The 16417-nt window shown below is 42.8% G+C and overlaps 1 protein-coding gene across 1 annotated transcript in view; it reads right to left on the reverse strand.

Moving 5' to 3' along the window:
* SLC39A12 (solute carrier family 39 member 12) overlaps positions 1-15387 on the reverse strand; it is a 69996-nt gene extending 54609 nt beyond the window's left edge. The window contains exons 1-4 of the mRNA XM_035021530.1: positions 15316-15387; positions 14506-14849; positions 6769-7050; positions 2586-2793 (exon numbers count right to left, since the gene is read on the reverse strand). Coding sequence (XP_034877421.1) covers positions 2586-2793; positions 6769-7050; positions 14506-14766 — 751 coding nt within the window. The 5' untranslated portion in view covers positions 14767-14849; positions 15316-15387. The remainder of the gene's footprint in view (positions 1-2585; positions 2794-6768; positions 7051-14505; positions 14850-15315) is intronic.
* Between the last annotated feature and the right edge of the window lie 1030 nt (positions 15388-16417).

Consider the following 16417-nt stretch of genomic DNA (forward strand, 5'->3'; position numbering starts at 1 on the left):
CCCAAAGAATATGAAAACGTTAATTCAAAGGGTTATATGCACCCCTATGTTTATTGCAGCATTATTTACAATAGCCACATCATGGAAACAGCCCAAGTGTCCATTGATAGATGAATGAGTAAAGAAGATGTGGTATGTATATACAGTGGAATATCACTCAGCCATAAAAACACGAAATCTTGCCATTTGCATCAACATGGATGGAGCTAGAGAGTATAATGCTAAGCAAAATGAAGTCAGTCAAAGGCAAATACCATATGATCTCATTCATAAGAGGAATTTAAGAAACAAACAAATGAGCAAAGGAAAGAGAGAGACAGAGAGAGAGAGAAACCAAATAGCAGGCTCTTAACTGTAGAGAACAAACAGATGGTTACCAGAGGGGAGGGGGGTGGGTGGATGGGTGAAATTGATGATGGGGATAAAGAATACATTTATCATGATGAGCCCTGAGTAATGTATAGAATTGAATCACTGTATCGCACACCTGAAACTAATATAACACTGCATGTTCACTATGCTGGATTTTAAATGGAAAAAAAAAAAAAAACCATGTAAAACTAGAATACTTTCTTTCCACCCAAGATACAATCAGTTGCTGCAGCGCCCTAGCTCAGGGGCAGCTATAAGAGAAAAAAATGCCTCATGGCTTCTAAAACGCCTAATGGCGCTGAGATGGAATGGCACGCTGAAATAGAACTCTTGAGTGCTCAAAGTGTAAAGTGGCTGGTTTTTGCTCAAGTAGGTGATACTGCAGATCTCTCATGGGTAGTTATTTGGATTTTTTAACCAAGGTGCACAATGATCAATATCTACACAGCTTGCCTCTGTCTTCTGTATTGTGGTCTGATCGCCTCCTATTTCATAGAGTGGTCGAGCCTTCAAGTGGTCGAGCCTTCAAAAGCCTTCCAATTTTTATATCATTTGAAAAATGGAATCACTTGCCCTCCTCCAGTTGCAACAGGAACTGCACTGCTAAAATTTCCCAACTCCTGTTTCCCACCTCAAAATGATTCTCTGTCTAACATGACTTTCCCTGGCTTATTTCCTATGCACGACAGCTAGGCAACATGATTTAATTATATTTCGACTTCTAACAGAAAATGCAAGTGAACTGTAGAAAACCACATCTGTCATTCAAATTGTCGGGCAAATAGGTCCAGGGAAAGTTCAGCACTGAATTGTATGGCTACAGCTCTCAATCCCTTCAGACTTGGGGGGTTTATCCAGATCACGAGTGTTGTTGGTCCCTTGGTAAATTCACATCTCCCTTTAGGTTGTGACTTCGCAAGAGGAAGTGTGTCGGGAGCAGCACCAGCTCTTATGCGACACTCCAGGAGCCCTTGGTGTACAAATTTGATACAGATTTTAAAAATGTCATTTCCTGGGCACCTGGGTGGCTCAGTTGGTTAAGCGACTGCCTTCGGCTCAGGTCATGATCCCAGGGTCCTGGGATCGAGTCCTACATCGGGCTCCCGGCTCAGCGGGGAGCCTGCTTCTCCCTCTGACCCTCTCCTCTCTCATGCTGTTTCTCTCTCACTCGCTCTCTAATAAATAAATAAATAAAATCTTTAAAAAAAATAAATAAAAAAAATAAAAATGTCATTTCCGGGGCACCTGGGTGGCTCAGTTGGTCATGATCTCATGGATTGTGGGATCAAGCCCCGAGTCAGGCTCCACATTCAGCAGAGGGTCTCCTTGACATTCTCTCTCTCCCTCTGCCCCTCCCCCCACTCACTCTCTCTCTCTTTCTAAAATAAATAAATAAATCTTACCAAAAAATTAAAATTCATTTCATTTTTAATGTCTTGTCAAGGACAAAGAAATGTGCAAAACAAACATTCTGATTCCATTCCCAGCATCCCATTTTACCTTGCAGTTCCAAAAAGCTGGCAGTCATGAATGTAGCCAGAAAGGATAGGTCACATGACTTTTATTTAAAATTAAATAGTTTTGGGCGCCTGGGTGGCTCAGTTCGTTAAGCGACTGCCTTCGGCTCAGGTCACGATCCTGGAGTCCCGGGATCGAGTCCTGCATCAGGCTCCCTGCTCGGCAGGGAGTCTGCTTCTCCCTCTGACCCTCCCCCCTCTCATGTGCTCTCTCTCATTCTCTCTCTCTCAAATAAATAAATAAATAATCTTTAAAAAATAAAAAAAATAAAAATAAATAAAATTAAATAGTTTATTGTTATAGTTACAAGCAAACACTACCAAGGTTCTTGCACCATTTGGCATACTATTCCATCATTCTTATGCAATATTTTGTGACCCCTGGCTCAGGGCTATGTACTAAGTCGAAAAGTGTTCATTAGTACTTAGAGCAGGTCATAAAAATCTCTCCCTTGGCTCTAAATCCACAATACCACTATCAAATGATCCAAGTCCCTATTTTTGCCTCATCACCACATAGAAACAATAGCATGTTTGCCTTGAAAAGTCTGAGCTGTCTTACTACATGGTAAGATAAAATGGTGTTTAGAACATACCCGAACAAATTTAGTCATCAAAAAGCATCAGTCTTTCTTTTGGGCACAATTCATTTAGTAGGTATGACTTGGGAGTTAAATTCATGAAAAGCATCCTTACCCGAGAGATGGAGAGTATTTGAACTATTCAAAAAACTGAAAATATATTCCGTAAAATAGTCTGGGGAAGGCAAATTCCTTTGCCCCAGACAAACACCTTGGAGGGACAAAGCGATGATTGTCGCCGCCAGCTGAGGAAGTGTATTTTCATCAGCACCGTCACTGCTCACTATTCCAGATTTTTCCTGCAGCATTTTGGTTCCCATACACTGAAATCAGATACAGAGTCAAAAGAAAAGTTTGAACCTCTAAAGTCATTTTGATTAAAATATCTCTAGGATTTCCCCAAAAAACAAGAAATAGTTCTTTATCTTAAAGAGGTCTGAATTGTTTGTAGGAACATGAATACCGTCATTCTCTAGTTTCAGAATTCTGTTTGGAAAATTCTTGTTTCTTTTATTCGCCCTGACACTGGATTTTCTAACTCCCATCCTATTGGTCCTTATTTACCCAACCTTTCTCATTACTCCCTCAGAGATGTGTTTTCTCCAAGAAGATCCCTTGCTCTTACTGTTCACGACCTTCCAGTTGGTGAATTGTTTCTCTCCAGCTTCAAGAAGAGCCTGCAGTGTAATGACTTCCAAATCTATATTCCCGACCTTGACTTCACATTGGCTCTGGTGCATTGTGTCATCACAGAAAACTTCTCTTTTCACCCCGCCTTTAGTCTCAAGTTCTATGTGTGCTGAGTGCAAATCAAAGCTAGCACAGTCTGTGTTCTTTGAACTCCCATCAGACATAGGATCTTTTCCATGTGCACATCAATTTTCTTCAATTAAATTATGAGCATCTGAAAGGCAAGAATCTTGCTTTGCATTCCACTAGTATATCCATTCACTCATTTAAAGTGAATTGAGTGCGTATTATGTGACAGACACTATGCTAAGTCCATTATATTATGCTCTCTCTTCATTCTCCCAGAGCTCTGTGCAGTGGATACTCTTTACACAGATCACCAGGCCAATAACAGAGTGTGCACCCAGTGCGCACTCAGATCTGACTCCATAGCTTGTGCTTTTTAAATACTCTTCCTCTTGTATATAGAAATAAAAGGAAACACAGGATGAGGGGTTATTGGACTTTCATATCATCAAAGTGAGTTCCGTGGCATAGTGCTTGGGATAGACAGATAAGGCTTTAATATTATCTCTGGATTTGTAACTGAGTGACCTTGGGCAAAATGATTAACTTTGTTAACCTTCATGTTCTTTATCGGTAAAAAAGGACAATGCTGCCCACCACAAAGGTTATTAAGATTAGATGAGCTAATGCATGAAAAATTCTTAATATAGTAGCTGGTACATAAGACACAGTTAGCTAATCTTAGTATTACTATTGTTGGACCTAGTGTCTAGTTGTGCATCTGACAGACAGTAGGCTGGAGAAGGTGGCAAGAGGCTTATACTCAGTGTCATGAAAACTTTCCCCCTAAAGGCTCCAGAGGAGCCATTGATGTTATAAACAAAAGGATAATACAATAAGGTATGTTATAGAAATATATCGCTCTGGTGGCAAAGTAGTGAATAAACTGCCAGGGCTAGAATTTAAAAGCAGGAGTGTAGTTAAGAAGTTATTGATTAAAGAAGGTGTGTTCTGCATGGAGCACTGGGTGTTATATGCAAACAATGAATCATGGAACACTACATCAAAAACTAATGATGTAATGTATGGTGACTAACATAATAAAAAAAAGAAAAATAAATAAAATCATAAAAAAATAATTATTAAAGATAAAAAAAATAAAAGAAGGTATTGATTAACCCAAGGTATTTCTTGACCTCAGATGGTAGCACTAGAGATGGAAAGAAGTGGATATATTTGAGGAATATTACAAAGGACTTGGAAGAAAATGTGAAGGAGTCTGAAGAGTTAAAAATGGCTCAGGTTTCTGGGTTTATCACCTGTAGGACAGTAATACCATCCACTATTCCTCCATATAAGAGTCAGGGTTAGTGGAGAAGTCTATACCGATCCCTGTTTATTTATCATGGTAATAGCCAACAGTGGAAAGAGCAGAGAGTGCTGGGAGCAAGAGATTGAGTCAAGGAGCTAAACAATAGTTGGACAAAAGAAAATGAAGGAATGGAGGGATATGTACATTCTGCACCGACAGGGAGGGTGGCTGGATTAGGGTACTCTGGCGTAGAGCTGTTTCTGTTGAGCTGGTGAAGGCCTACCTGGAGCAGTTCTTAGTGGCTTCACCTATGGAAGCTGAATCCTGTGCAGACCAAGACCTAGAGATGCTGGTGGTGGTGGGCCTGGTCTACCAGCACCTTCTCTGACCTCACACTCTCTAGTCGGAAAGAGCAGCATCCTCCAGTGAGAGGCCAACTGGCCTCCTGTAAAAGTCTGGATTGACTGACTAAGGATTCCTAAGGGAATTCTAGCCCAAATAAATGGGCTAAAGGATGACGGTGCCATCCTCCAGGAGACAACTGGTCTAAGGCCTAGCAAGGGTTACAACCCAACAAGAGCTCTTAATTCTTCTTGAATGAATAGATGGAGAAAGTAGGCCTACCCATAATATTGAATTATTTTATTCTGCTCTAGGAATGTTTAATCTCACGTACACTTGGAAGCCCAGGTATTTGCAGTATGTGTTGGATAACCAGAAATCTGCGTTGAACATATACACACCATCTGCTTTTGAGTGCTGGGTTCTCATTCCCACTTAATCTGCATCAAAAGGCAGTAACAGATGGGATGACTAAAATCCTAGTGGCTAATTTGAACCAATCTTGTATCATATAGATGTTGCACCGAAGAAATTATATGTGGGCCTCTTTCCTTATTTAAGCAGAAACTGAATTCTAGAAAGGAACCCATTTTCTCAATTGGAAGTGGAAACAAAAATATGGCCCTATTTTGAGATTCATGAGATGAGAGTTACCAGAGTGATGCCCACACAGTCCTTCGGAAACAGTCTTTCCATCTGTGTGCCAATCACGAGAGAAATTAAATGCTTTTACGGCAAATTGGAGGATGTGTTTGCCGGTCATTAGGCCACAGCATGATCGCACAGATACCTCGGGGCTCCCAGGAGCCAGAATTGAGGTCAAAAATCAAATACACCTATACACATCACTATAGACTGAATGTTTGTGTCCCCCCATCCAAACTGATACGTTGAAATCCTACCACCTACTGTGATGGTATTACGAGGTGGGGCCTTTGGGAGGTGATTGGGTCATGAGGGTGAAGCTGTCATGAATGTGATTGGTGCCCTTATAAGAGAGATCCCAGAGCACTCCTCTATCCCTTCTACCATGTGGGGAGATAGTCTCTTGTAAACCAGGATGGGGGGGCTCTCACCCGACTCCAGAACTGTGAGGAAGAAATTTCTATTGTGTAGAAGCCACTCAGTCTATGGTATTTTTGTTACAGCAGCTCAGAGACACATGTCAATGAAAAATTCAAGAGAAAAAAAAATGACTCACAACACTCTTCAAAATGCATGGGTGGCTGCTCGATTCTTTAAGAAAATGTGGCTTAAAAAACTTCTTTTTTTAATGTTCAGAGCACTTTATCTGCTCAGACTTCCCACTGCAAAGTTAATAAAGGTAATTGAAAGGCTAGCTTTTGCTGGAACAGTAAGGAAGGCCAGAAGAGACCAGACGCCTGGTTCCTCACAGTGGGAGCCCTGAGGAGAGAAAACCACTTCCAGAGACCCCTTGAACTGAAGCAGCACGAATCAAAAGCTGCAGAAGGGATATTGTCCGTGCTGACGGTCATGAATAATGCTTTTTGCAAGCTGTTTCTCCGGTGGAGTAACTAATGATAAATTCCTCGCTCTCAAATGGTCCCGCCTTCTTTTTCTCTGGCCAGACGGCAAGGCAAACAGGCACGATGCCCTCCCCTATGTGGGTCAGTCCTTGGAGACTGACCAGGAGCTGTGACTCACTCACTTTCATGTTCAGGAGAAGAGAGTTGCCCCATCAACTGGCTTTCCTGCCCACCCACCCACCCACCTTCTGGCTGGAACTCATTTTACAATAATTAGTCATCCCATCTCCCCCTTTTATACTCAGAGTTTTAAATGACATCACTTAACATCCCATAACTAAAACTCACAAATACCTCTCTTAAAAGTCCTTGGCTGTCCTAGGGATAAATAAGTGACAGGGAACAAGGCTCGGAGACTGTATCTTAGCAGCACAGCCAGTTGGCACCTTGGGCCTTCTTACCTGGCTTCTAGAAGTGTCAAAGTACAGCCTGGTGAGTGTCAAGATGTCTTCTGTCTCGTTCTGTGAAAGGAAATAGGAGTTTTCGTCCTGCCTGAGGCTGAGGAGGCTGTGTAGGTAAAATTTATACTCTTTATTACTCATGTTGAGCTTGGAAGAACAGATCTCTTCCTGATGAATAATGTAATAGAGGAGGAGAAGAGAAACCCTCTGGACCACTTCCTCTCGGAGCTGCTCCTCAAAATCTCCTCCAGCTATTAGTAACAGGGCATCTGGTTCAAAGCACTGTTCCAAAAACACAAAATAACACACAAGGAGAAACAAAGCTTAGCAAATAGTCCTAGAACACTAACGACCACCGGTCCTCCCCTGCTTATTATTTTATGAATACCAGGGGAATGCGGGCAGCCCCAGTAGTCAGCTTCTAATAAGAGAGTTCAGGTTGGACTTTTATACATCAGTGATGCCCTCCTGCGGAGCCCTTATTCCCTGAGAATAGTCCTTCTAGCTCCAGTTGTCCATTTGCTGCCTGGAGTAAAACCAGTAGACTCTTTGGCTTTTTAAAGGAATGCCCCATTGCATTTAGAATGAAATCCAAGCTCTACACAATTTTCTCAGTGGTCTGGTTCTTGACTACCCCCTCCCTTACCTTACCTTAGCCTCTCCCCGCCTCTCTTTAACTTTCTGCCCCTGTGATTTTCCATCAGTCCCACCAAGCTCCTTCCCACCACCTTTCAGGTCTTCTTTCCCCTCATTTCTCAGATCTAGCTTAAAGTGACACCCCCTCGGGGATGCCTTCCCAAACACCCTATCCAAAGTCGGACGTCCCAACCCCTGCCCCATGTTCTCCAGTATGGCGCTGTTTAATGGAAACAGGACCCCAGCCACAGAGATAAGCCACACATCACTTTAAATTTTCCAGGAGCCACATTTTAGAAAGTGAAATTAATTTTAATAACTTATCTAATAATGTACCTTATTGAAACATATATGCAAGATAGGATCACTTTGATATGTCATCAAAATTTTTAAAAATTATTTAGGAGCTATTTGACATTCTTTTTGTCAGGCTAAGTCTTCAAAATCTGGTGTGTACTTTGCACTTCCCAGTGTGTCTCAGTTCAGACGAGCCACGTATCAAGTGCCCAACAGTCACAAGGGGCTAGGGGCAGCTCCGGCATAAGGCAGGTTTATTTTCTTCGTGGCACTAGTATTCTAAAATTGCTTGCTCTCCATGTTTATTTTCTCTCTTCCCTTGAGAACAAGTGGTCCATTAGGATCAAGTTTTGTCTGTGCGCAGTTCTATCCTTGGCATCGAGCACAATGCCTAGCACTTCTGAGGCGTGAAATGGAATGAATGAACGCCATCTGCCTTGCCTTTACCCTACCTAAGATAATTGCTAAAAATACCTCCACGATGCTTTCTTTGTTTCACACCCACGGCCCCGACGCCTGGCTCGGCTCATCTGGGAAGTTTACGTGGCAGAAGGTGTTTTGGGTAACGTGATGGGACAATGAGAAAAAAGATACACACAGGGCTGTGGAACGGAAGCTCTTCTGACAAGACAGGAGCTGCCTTGCTTCAAAGACAGTGAGGTGCTCCTAAGAATTCTCCTAGGATCCCAGAAGCAGCCCACTGCACAGCCTCAGCCTCAGAGTGAAGGCATGGAGGGATGCCTGTCCCGAGCCCCCCAAAGGGATTTTTTTCCCACTGCGGGACAATTTACTAGAATATCTTTTAATCTATTCTCTGAGGTGGAAGCTTCAGGCGTCCTAATTCCATGTGCTGTGCGTCCCACTGACTAACATCTGGGCCGTACCGTCTGAGTCAGGAAGAAACATGTCATCTGTCTCTAAAGCAAAGCATTCATCACATTCTTCACAAGCCATACAGATTCCGTTCTCTCCCCAACTCAACTGCACTGGGATAAGAACTCAGCAAACAGGCTTCCCAACAAGACCAACTCAACGTGACTATTAAGCTCCACCACCAAAACCAACCCAGCCCTTTTCTGTTTCTTGGTTAGCCCACAAGAAAAGTTCATGGGTTGGTAGCTGTTGGCAGGACTGATGCCAAGACTCAAGGAGGTGAATCAGTTGAAACAAAAGTGTAATCAAGCCATTCTTTGTAATAACATATAACCTCCTGAAACCAAACTATTGGTAATATCAGCTATCCTTTATTGGAAGCCATGTGCCCAGGACAGTGCTAAGCACCTTAGGTATTCAAGCATTCCTCAGTACATAAATCTAATTTGTGGGATGCCTGGGTGGCTCAGTCAGTTAAGCGTCTGCCTTCAGCTCAGATCATGATCCCAGGGTCCTGGGATCCAGCCCCCTATCAGGATCCCTCTAAGCGGGGAGTCTGCTTCTCCCTCTCCCTCTGCCTCTCCCCCCAGCTTGTGCTCTCTCTCTGTCAAATAAATAGATAAAATCTTCTAAAAAAAACAAATCTAATTGGTTCTGGAAAAAAAGTCAGATAATGAATTTTTTGATGGTAAGAATATTATTCCATTATTTTAAATGGAAAAACAAAATGTCCTCAGCTTATTTGATAACCCACCAAATATTTCTGCGTACTGTTAAGCACTAAGAATACCAATAACCCAATTATTTAATGCATAGTGAATAATGGGTACATTTCTGTGCAGTATGCAAGGATAATGCACAGAATCCAGCATGAGTTATGTCTTCCTTCTATAAGGAAGGTATATCTATAGCATATGTGAAAACCAAGTCAAAGAAAGGGTAAGTAATGTACCTAAGGTCACAAAGCTAATAGTGCTTGCCCAATCTTAATTCCTCCTCTGCAAATGATAGGTTTTATTCTCTTATTCCTTTGTTTTGTGCCACGAAGAACGTAAGCTATAGACCCACCGATGTACTTAATGTGCAGCCCCTTCAACCAGTAATTTTCTCTCCCTCCTGTTTGATAGGAAAAGAGATCAATTAGGAGACCAAGGGATTGGGGGCACCTGGGTGGCTCAGTCGGTTGAGTGTCTGCCTTCAGCTCAGGTCATGATCCCAGGGTCCTGGGATCAAGCTCCATATCAGGTTCCTTGCTCACTGGGGAGCCTGCTTCTCCCTCTCCCTCTGCTCCTTCCCCTGCTTGTGCTCATTCTCTCTCTCAAATAAATAAAATTAAAAAAAAAAAAGGAGACCAAGGAATGGGTAAGGCTCGAATATAAATCAATGAGAACATCGTACAATGAGAAGATTGAATGAGTTCCTGCTGACAAACTGTCAAGTGCTGTTCAGGTTGTTTGAGGAGGGCTGGGTAGGTCGGAAAAAAGTGCCAGTGAGACAAGAAATGGGACTTCCACGAGGTCACCAGACCAGGCACATGTGGCCAGGGTTTGGTTGACAGCACACAGCAGAGAACGTGGCCACCCTTCATCCCATCCGAGGTGCCTGAGACCCCTCTCCATTTGTGGTTCCTTTTCAATGTACCTCACTAGGATTGGAATAGGAGGGATGTGGCCTGGAGCAGCGGAAAACAAGGTAAGAAACGTTTTGTGAAAAGCATAGAACATGGAAGGTAAATTGATTTCTGACTGAAAATGTTTAAATAGTTGCTGAGCATCTCATTTTGAAGGACGAGAGACTTCTTTCCTCTTGAATGGACAGAAGTTAGCTAAACCTTGCTTCAATTTTCTGAGGCTTGCTTGAATAAAGCTCAGTTGGGAATCAATGACCATGGGCTGAAAACTTTCTGCCTTTTAATGATATTTGACTCATAAGAAGTTACCTTTGTATGGAAGGCAGTGGCTTGAGGAAAGTCTACCGTCAGGAACATCAGAACTAACAGACATTGACAGGACAGAAAGCACTATGTGGGTGGGTGGGGGACTGGACTTTCCAATTCATCATCACTAGATTTGTTTCAGTGGCTAGAGCTTTTAGCAGTGGCTTGGGTTGTGTTTGGGAGAGGATGTCTAGCACAATTTGGCAAATACTTCCACCCCCTAGGTATCGAGATCCATCCAAGGCGTTAACTCTGGTGAAGTGATTCTTTGTTAAAGAAGAAGGGACTCATTCAGGAATAATCCATCGATTTTCCCTTTAATCTTGTCAGGTGGAGGCATAAGATTTTTTTGGGGGGGGCACAGATTCTGGATTCCTAGATCGCCTTCCCCAGCTGCCTCATTCAGTTTCATTCACCACTAATGCTAGGAGAGCCCCAGTGACAAAAAACAGTAGGAAATCTTTCTTCTGCGTTAATAGGGCAACTGTCACCCTTGTAGATAATCTTTAAAGATTTTAGATCCAAAGATGTTTAAATTCGCTTTTGGGTTATGGACAAATCCACTGGCCTTATTCAAGTTCTTAGGTTTTTATAAGGTCTTTTTTGGGGGGGGTTTTATAATTGACTATAAGAAGGAAATTATGTTTCTTCCTTTCCCTGCCAAACCAAGAGTTGGAAGGATGTTGGCTAATGGCAGGCACTGGCTTTTTGTGGGTCTATAGCAGATTCTGTGGCATTTCCGACTGACAGAGATAAGTCTTCCTAAGATAAGAAAAACCTGTTAGATCAACAAGTTAAGATAAAGTTTGAGCTGTCCCCTGTTTATCCTGTGACAGAAATGACAAGGGGGGGTTTGAATTAAATGCAGGACCTTAAAGCAGTGGTTCTCTACCTTGAAGGTGTCTGAGAATCTTCTAGAGATCTTGGATAAAAACCCCCAAGCCCCTGGGAGAGTGAGGAGCAGGGAGTCTGGGGATGGGGCTGGAGGGGGATGCTGAGGAATATCTCATTTCTCAGCAGCACCGCCCCAGGGTCCCTGGGAAAAGGGGTTGGTCACGTCCATGATGTACAGGAAATGTGAGGGGACAGAGAGCTTGAGCTGTTGTGCCCCAGCTTGTTCACACATGGCCATGTGGTCCTCACACGCAGCTCCCTGAGGAGAGAACTATCACTGGGGTCTTATGGATGAGGGAGCTGAGGTTCAACATGTCCTAACAACTAGAAGGTACCAGAGCAAGGATTTGGGCCCAGTGCTGGCTGACCCCAGACACTGGGTTCTTATCCCTTCACCACGTCTGGAACCCATGTAGGGTCATGGTTCCCACCATAACTGAAGTGGAATTTATTCTCTTAGAGTTACTTAATCCCTCATTAAATTCATTAAAACTCCATTCTAACCCTTCTTATTAAAAAAAGAAAAAAAGGCCAAGACTACCCATTTTCGAAGGCTAAAGCTTGAATGGATTAATTTTTAAATGCACAGTGCTTTCAGATACTGCAGATTGATTTAAACACACACACACACACACACACACACACACTCATTCAGTTTTTACCTAAACCTGAAATAAAATTGGGAACACTTTTTCTCCCCACGAATTTAAAACACCCACTTCCCTCTTTTTTCCCCAGACATTTAGGGATATGAACTTACCCCCTTGCCCTCTTTTTACTACAGAATTTCCTTTAAAAAAAAAAAAAAAAAAAGAGTTTATTTACCACAGAATTTCTAACACAAACCCTGCCTCTAAATGGACAAGGTCCCTAAAAAGACATAAGAGATTTAACAATCAGCAGAAGAGCTGTGGTTTGGGCCAGAATGCAGTTGTTTGTCAAACCAATAGGACACTGTTTCTCCTTGGCTTTTTTACGAATGACAAGGAGAGATTTCGTGGGATCCTCGCTTATGGGGGACTCAGGTGAAGTGAAGCCCTCTGAGCAGGTCAAGTGGAAATTTGCCCCCCCCCCTTCTTTTTAACCTCAGTCTTTTCCACTGAGAAATAGCAGCAACAAGAGGGCTATTAAAGACAAGTGTTTCACTTCCTGGGAAAAGAAATAGCTCAAACAGAAGCTAAATTGGCCAAATGCTTGATAATGTCACGGAAAACAAAAAAGTGCAAAACAACCTCGCCCCCCGCCCAAAAAAAAAACAGAATAATTTTGCATGTTTACATTGGCCCTAGCTAGACTAATATTCAACCGGCCTTAATAAGGCACTTGATGTCATCAGAGGAGAACATTTCCCTGAAGCGAATTCTCAGAGGACATTAATAAGATATGACTCCGAGTTAGTTCCATGGGGAAGTCTTATGTTGCTATATATATAAATTAATGTCATTACAGATGAGTTGCCTATTATAACACATGTTTTCTCTGGGAGCCTTTGGGAATTTCACTAATTATCGAATTATTTATTGTTTGCACAGAGCAGAGAAAAAATTCTATTAGTAAGACCCTTCTGTCATGAAAAACAAAAACAAACAAAAAAAAACAACCCCACAAAAAAACAAAAAACAAAACACTTGGCCAGGAAATGTTTCCTCTAGAACTAAGCATGATTGAGAAAGTCTGCCAATTTTTTTCTTTTTTCTTTTTTCTTTTTTGCTGGAGGCAGTTATTTGCTTGCTTATTTATTTATGTCTTCATTTATTTATTTATTTATTTCTGAAAAAGTCTCTGAATCAGGAAAGGGTTGGTGAATAGTGTTTTTGCTTGTTCTTGTTTGCTCTCCTCTGACAATATGGGCTCCTGCCTCTGGTAGTCCCCCCATGCCTCCCCACCCATGGAGACTTTCTGATTTTAGGTTAGATGCTGACTTTATGTTAATGTGGATTTTACATGAAAGCGGTCTGCAGAGGATTTTTTATTTTTTATTTTTTTAAAGATTTTATTTATTTATTTGAGACAGAGAGAATGAGAGAGAGAGAGAGAGCACACGAGAGGGGGGACGGTCAGAGGGAGAAGCAGACTCCCTGCCGAGCAGGGAGCCCGATGCGGGACTCGATCCAGGGACTCCAGGATCATGACCTGAGCCGAAGGCAGTCGCTTAACCAACTGAGCCACTCAGGCGCCCATGCGGAGGATTTTTTTAAAAATTCCATCCCAGGCAAGTTAAATCTCTTCTATGGAGGGAGAAAGAAGCCGGAATGTGGTATTCGGTGAAAGCTGCCCAGGCAATGCTGAGGTGTGGACAGGGTTTGAGAGTCGCCGGGCAGACCAGGGCAAAGCTGGGAGTCGGGCCCACCAGCCACAGGCCTCATTTTAGCTCCCCCAGACCAGATGTGTCATTCTTTTTCAAAGATTTATTTATTTATTTGAGAGAGAGAGAGAGAGAGAGCACAAGCAGGAAGGACAGAGGGAGAGGGAGAGAGAACCTCAAGCAGATTCGCACTCAGCGCAGAGCCTGACGCGGGACTCGATCCTATGACTCTGAGATTGCAACCTGAGCTGAAACCAGGAAACGGAGGCTTAACGGAAGGTGCCACGCAGGCGCCCCTCAGATGTGTCATTTTAAAGAGGATGATTATCCAATTCATGAACGACCCACCATGCAACATACTAGAAAACACCAGGATAAAGTACTTAAAAAAAACTCAATGCTAGACAAATATCCTATCACTATCATTCTGCTCCCGAAAACAAACAGCATCTAACCAGGGATGCACAAGTGCTCCGCAACCACACACACACACACACACACAAAGAACTGAAAGTTCACACTTGCAACTAGATACCTCCCCACATGCTGGAGGGTTGCAGAAAGGCGTCCCTAAACATTGCCATTTTAGTCACTGAAAATTCTCCCTGTTTGGAATTGCTCTACGGAGGACGCTGAGTGACTGGCGGTACCCTAGCGGTGGGCGTATTACACGGCACCGCCCCGCCCCCGCGGGAACTGCATTTCCAGTTTGCTTCGCTGAAGTAAAGGGCTCGAGAAGCCATCACTGTTTTTTGAACCCGCCCTGGTACCTGATCCCATATCCTATTGCACTAACCAGACTGCAGCCTCCTTGCATTCTGTTTGTCCTCCGTGGGCAGCCAGTTTTCTCCAGCAAGGTTTCGATGAGGCTTCGCGAATGGTTCAGGGGTGGGGGGTCACCAGCAGACAGAGCTCGTAGTACTTCCATCAGGTGGCCGGGGCTCCAGGTGCCGCCGCTATCCTGGGTGGAGGGTCTTTCCATCTCAGTAGCGGGAACAAGGCCGAGGACAAGGAACAACGGCACCCCCAATACTGGAAGCTTTGTCCAGAAGCCCATTTCCACCCTTCCTTTACCTCCAGTCGGTGTGCGATGGAGTTGGGTGGCTTGCTGTCGGTGTCAGCTTGTAATCAGAGGACTTTCTGCAGTAAAGGGGAAAAGGAAAGGCTTTAATTATTGTGCCTGCACCGTGTTTGAAAGGATTCATTAATGGGGTGGCTAAGCTGATTTGCAATGGCAAGCGGGTTCTGAACAGCGGGGCGTCTGTAGGTCATTTATAACCACAAACAGCAGGCAACGCTCAGGGCTGTGGACTTTGCAAACTATAGAACAGCCAAGAAGTTTGTGGGATTGCGCTCAGGGCTGTGGACTTTGCAAACTATAGAACAGCCAAGAAGTTTGTGGGGTTGCCTCTCTCTAAACTCACTAGAGGAGCAGAATTAGGAAGAAGAAGTTTCTCTGTTCATCCTGCAAGGTGGTACCAGTCTAGGACCCAGGCAGGAAATACTCTTTTTATCCCATCCTAAAGTAGAACTCCCAGGGCTGGGTGGTCCTCATCGCTCAAGTAAGTAGATGAAAATAAACAGAAAATACATTTCAAGAAATTACCCATATTACATGGAACGAGACAGTTTTAGTTAAGGAAGGACACTAGAAGAAAACAGTCATGCCCAGAAAACACTCATTTTTTAGTTTTTTGTTTATTACCAGGACGAACTAGCAGAAAAGCCCTAGTGTTTCAAGATCACAAGAGCCATGATAAATCCACATACTCAATGGTCCCTAAAGGCATGAAGGACAACTTGAGAGCCAATCAGCTTTCTGCAAAAAAATTAATCTCTTCAACCGATTGCTCAAGGAATGCAAAATGTTAACAGCATCTCATGTCAGATCTTGGCACAGAGATGAGCTAATGGTGACTGTGGGGGTAGTAACAGAGATATTGGGATTACTTTTACAGTTAAGAAAAGAGAGAGAGAGAGTTTAAGATTCTTATGTTAGCATTTAAAAAATGACAGAAGATGAGACAAACGTTTCTAAATGTGGTGCTTACCGTTAGAAGAAAGATAACTGATTATTTATCTGGAGCTCCGTGGCCTTTTAAATCTCGGAGAGTATTTTGTGGTTACAAAGTCCTCTGTTTTTAAAATTCCTTGACTGTGCACTGGAAGCTGGAGAGGATTATTTCAACCCAGAGAAGTTTTCAGTTGCCATGGAGAGAGCTGCTCTGGGGGTAACAATGAAGGTGGATAAAAATGAGAACTTTCTGTCTGGCAGGTTTTCAGGAAAATCAAATAAAAGTGGCTAATGAACCTGACTTTTTATATCAATATTTACCAATGCTCTTTAAAGTCTAAGAAAATCTTAGAATTTCTTACAGTCACTTGCCTTTTAAGGGACAGATCTAGGTCAAAGGATTTCACCTTGCAGAATGGAAAGGCTTTAGTGTTAGATCAAGATTTTTTTTTTTCCCTTTCCAGTTGATTCTGTAACTGTTTTAGCCATGCTCAAGCCAAAGTTTTGTTGAGAAGATAAGCTCTTTAAAGCCTTAATTATATAAGGTGCAGAGGTTTAAAAGACTTAAGGCATTCGAAAATCTGTAAAAAGAGGTCTTCAGACAAGAAGAAAAGTATTTGTTGGAGGCATAAAGTTCTTACCTGGGAAGTAAGTGAATGGAAGTGGGGAACTTGATTTAGCAAATATATTCTGG

Source organism: Mirounga leonina, unplaced genomic scaffold, assembly GCF_011800145.1.
Source record: "Mirounga leonina isolate KUSES-001 unplaced genomic scaffold, KU_Mleo_1.0 Mir_175, whole genome shotgun sequence".
Classification (NCBI taxonomy): Eukaryota; Metazoa; Chordata; class Mammalia; order Carnivora; family Phocidae; genus Mirounga; species Mirounga leonina.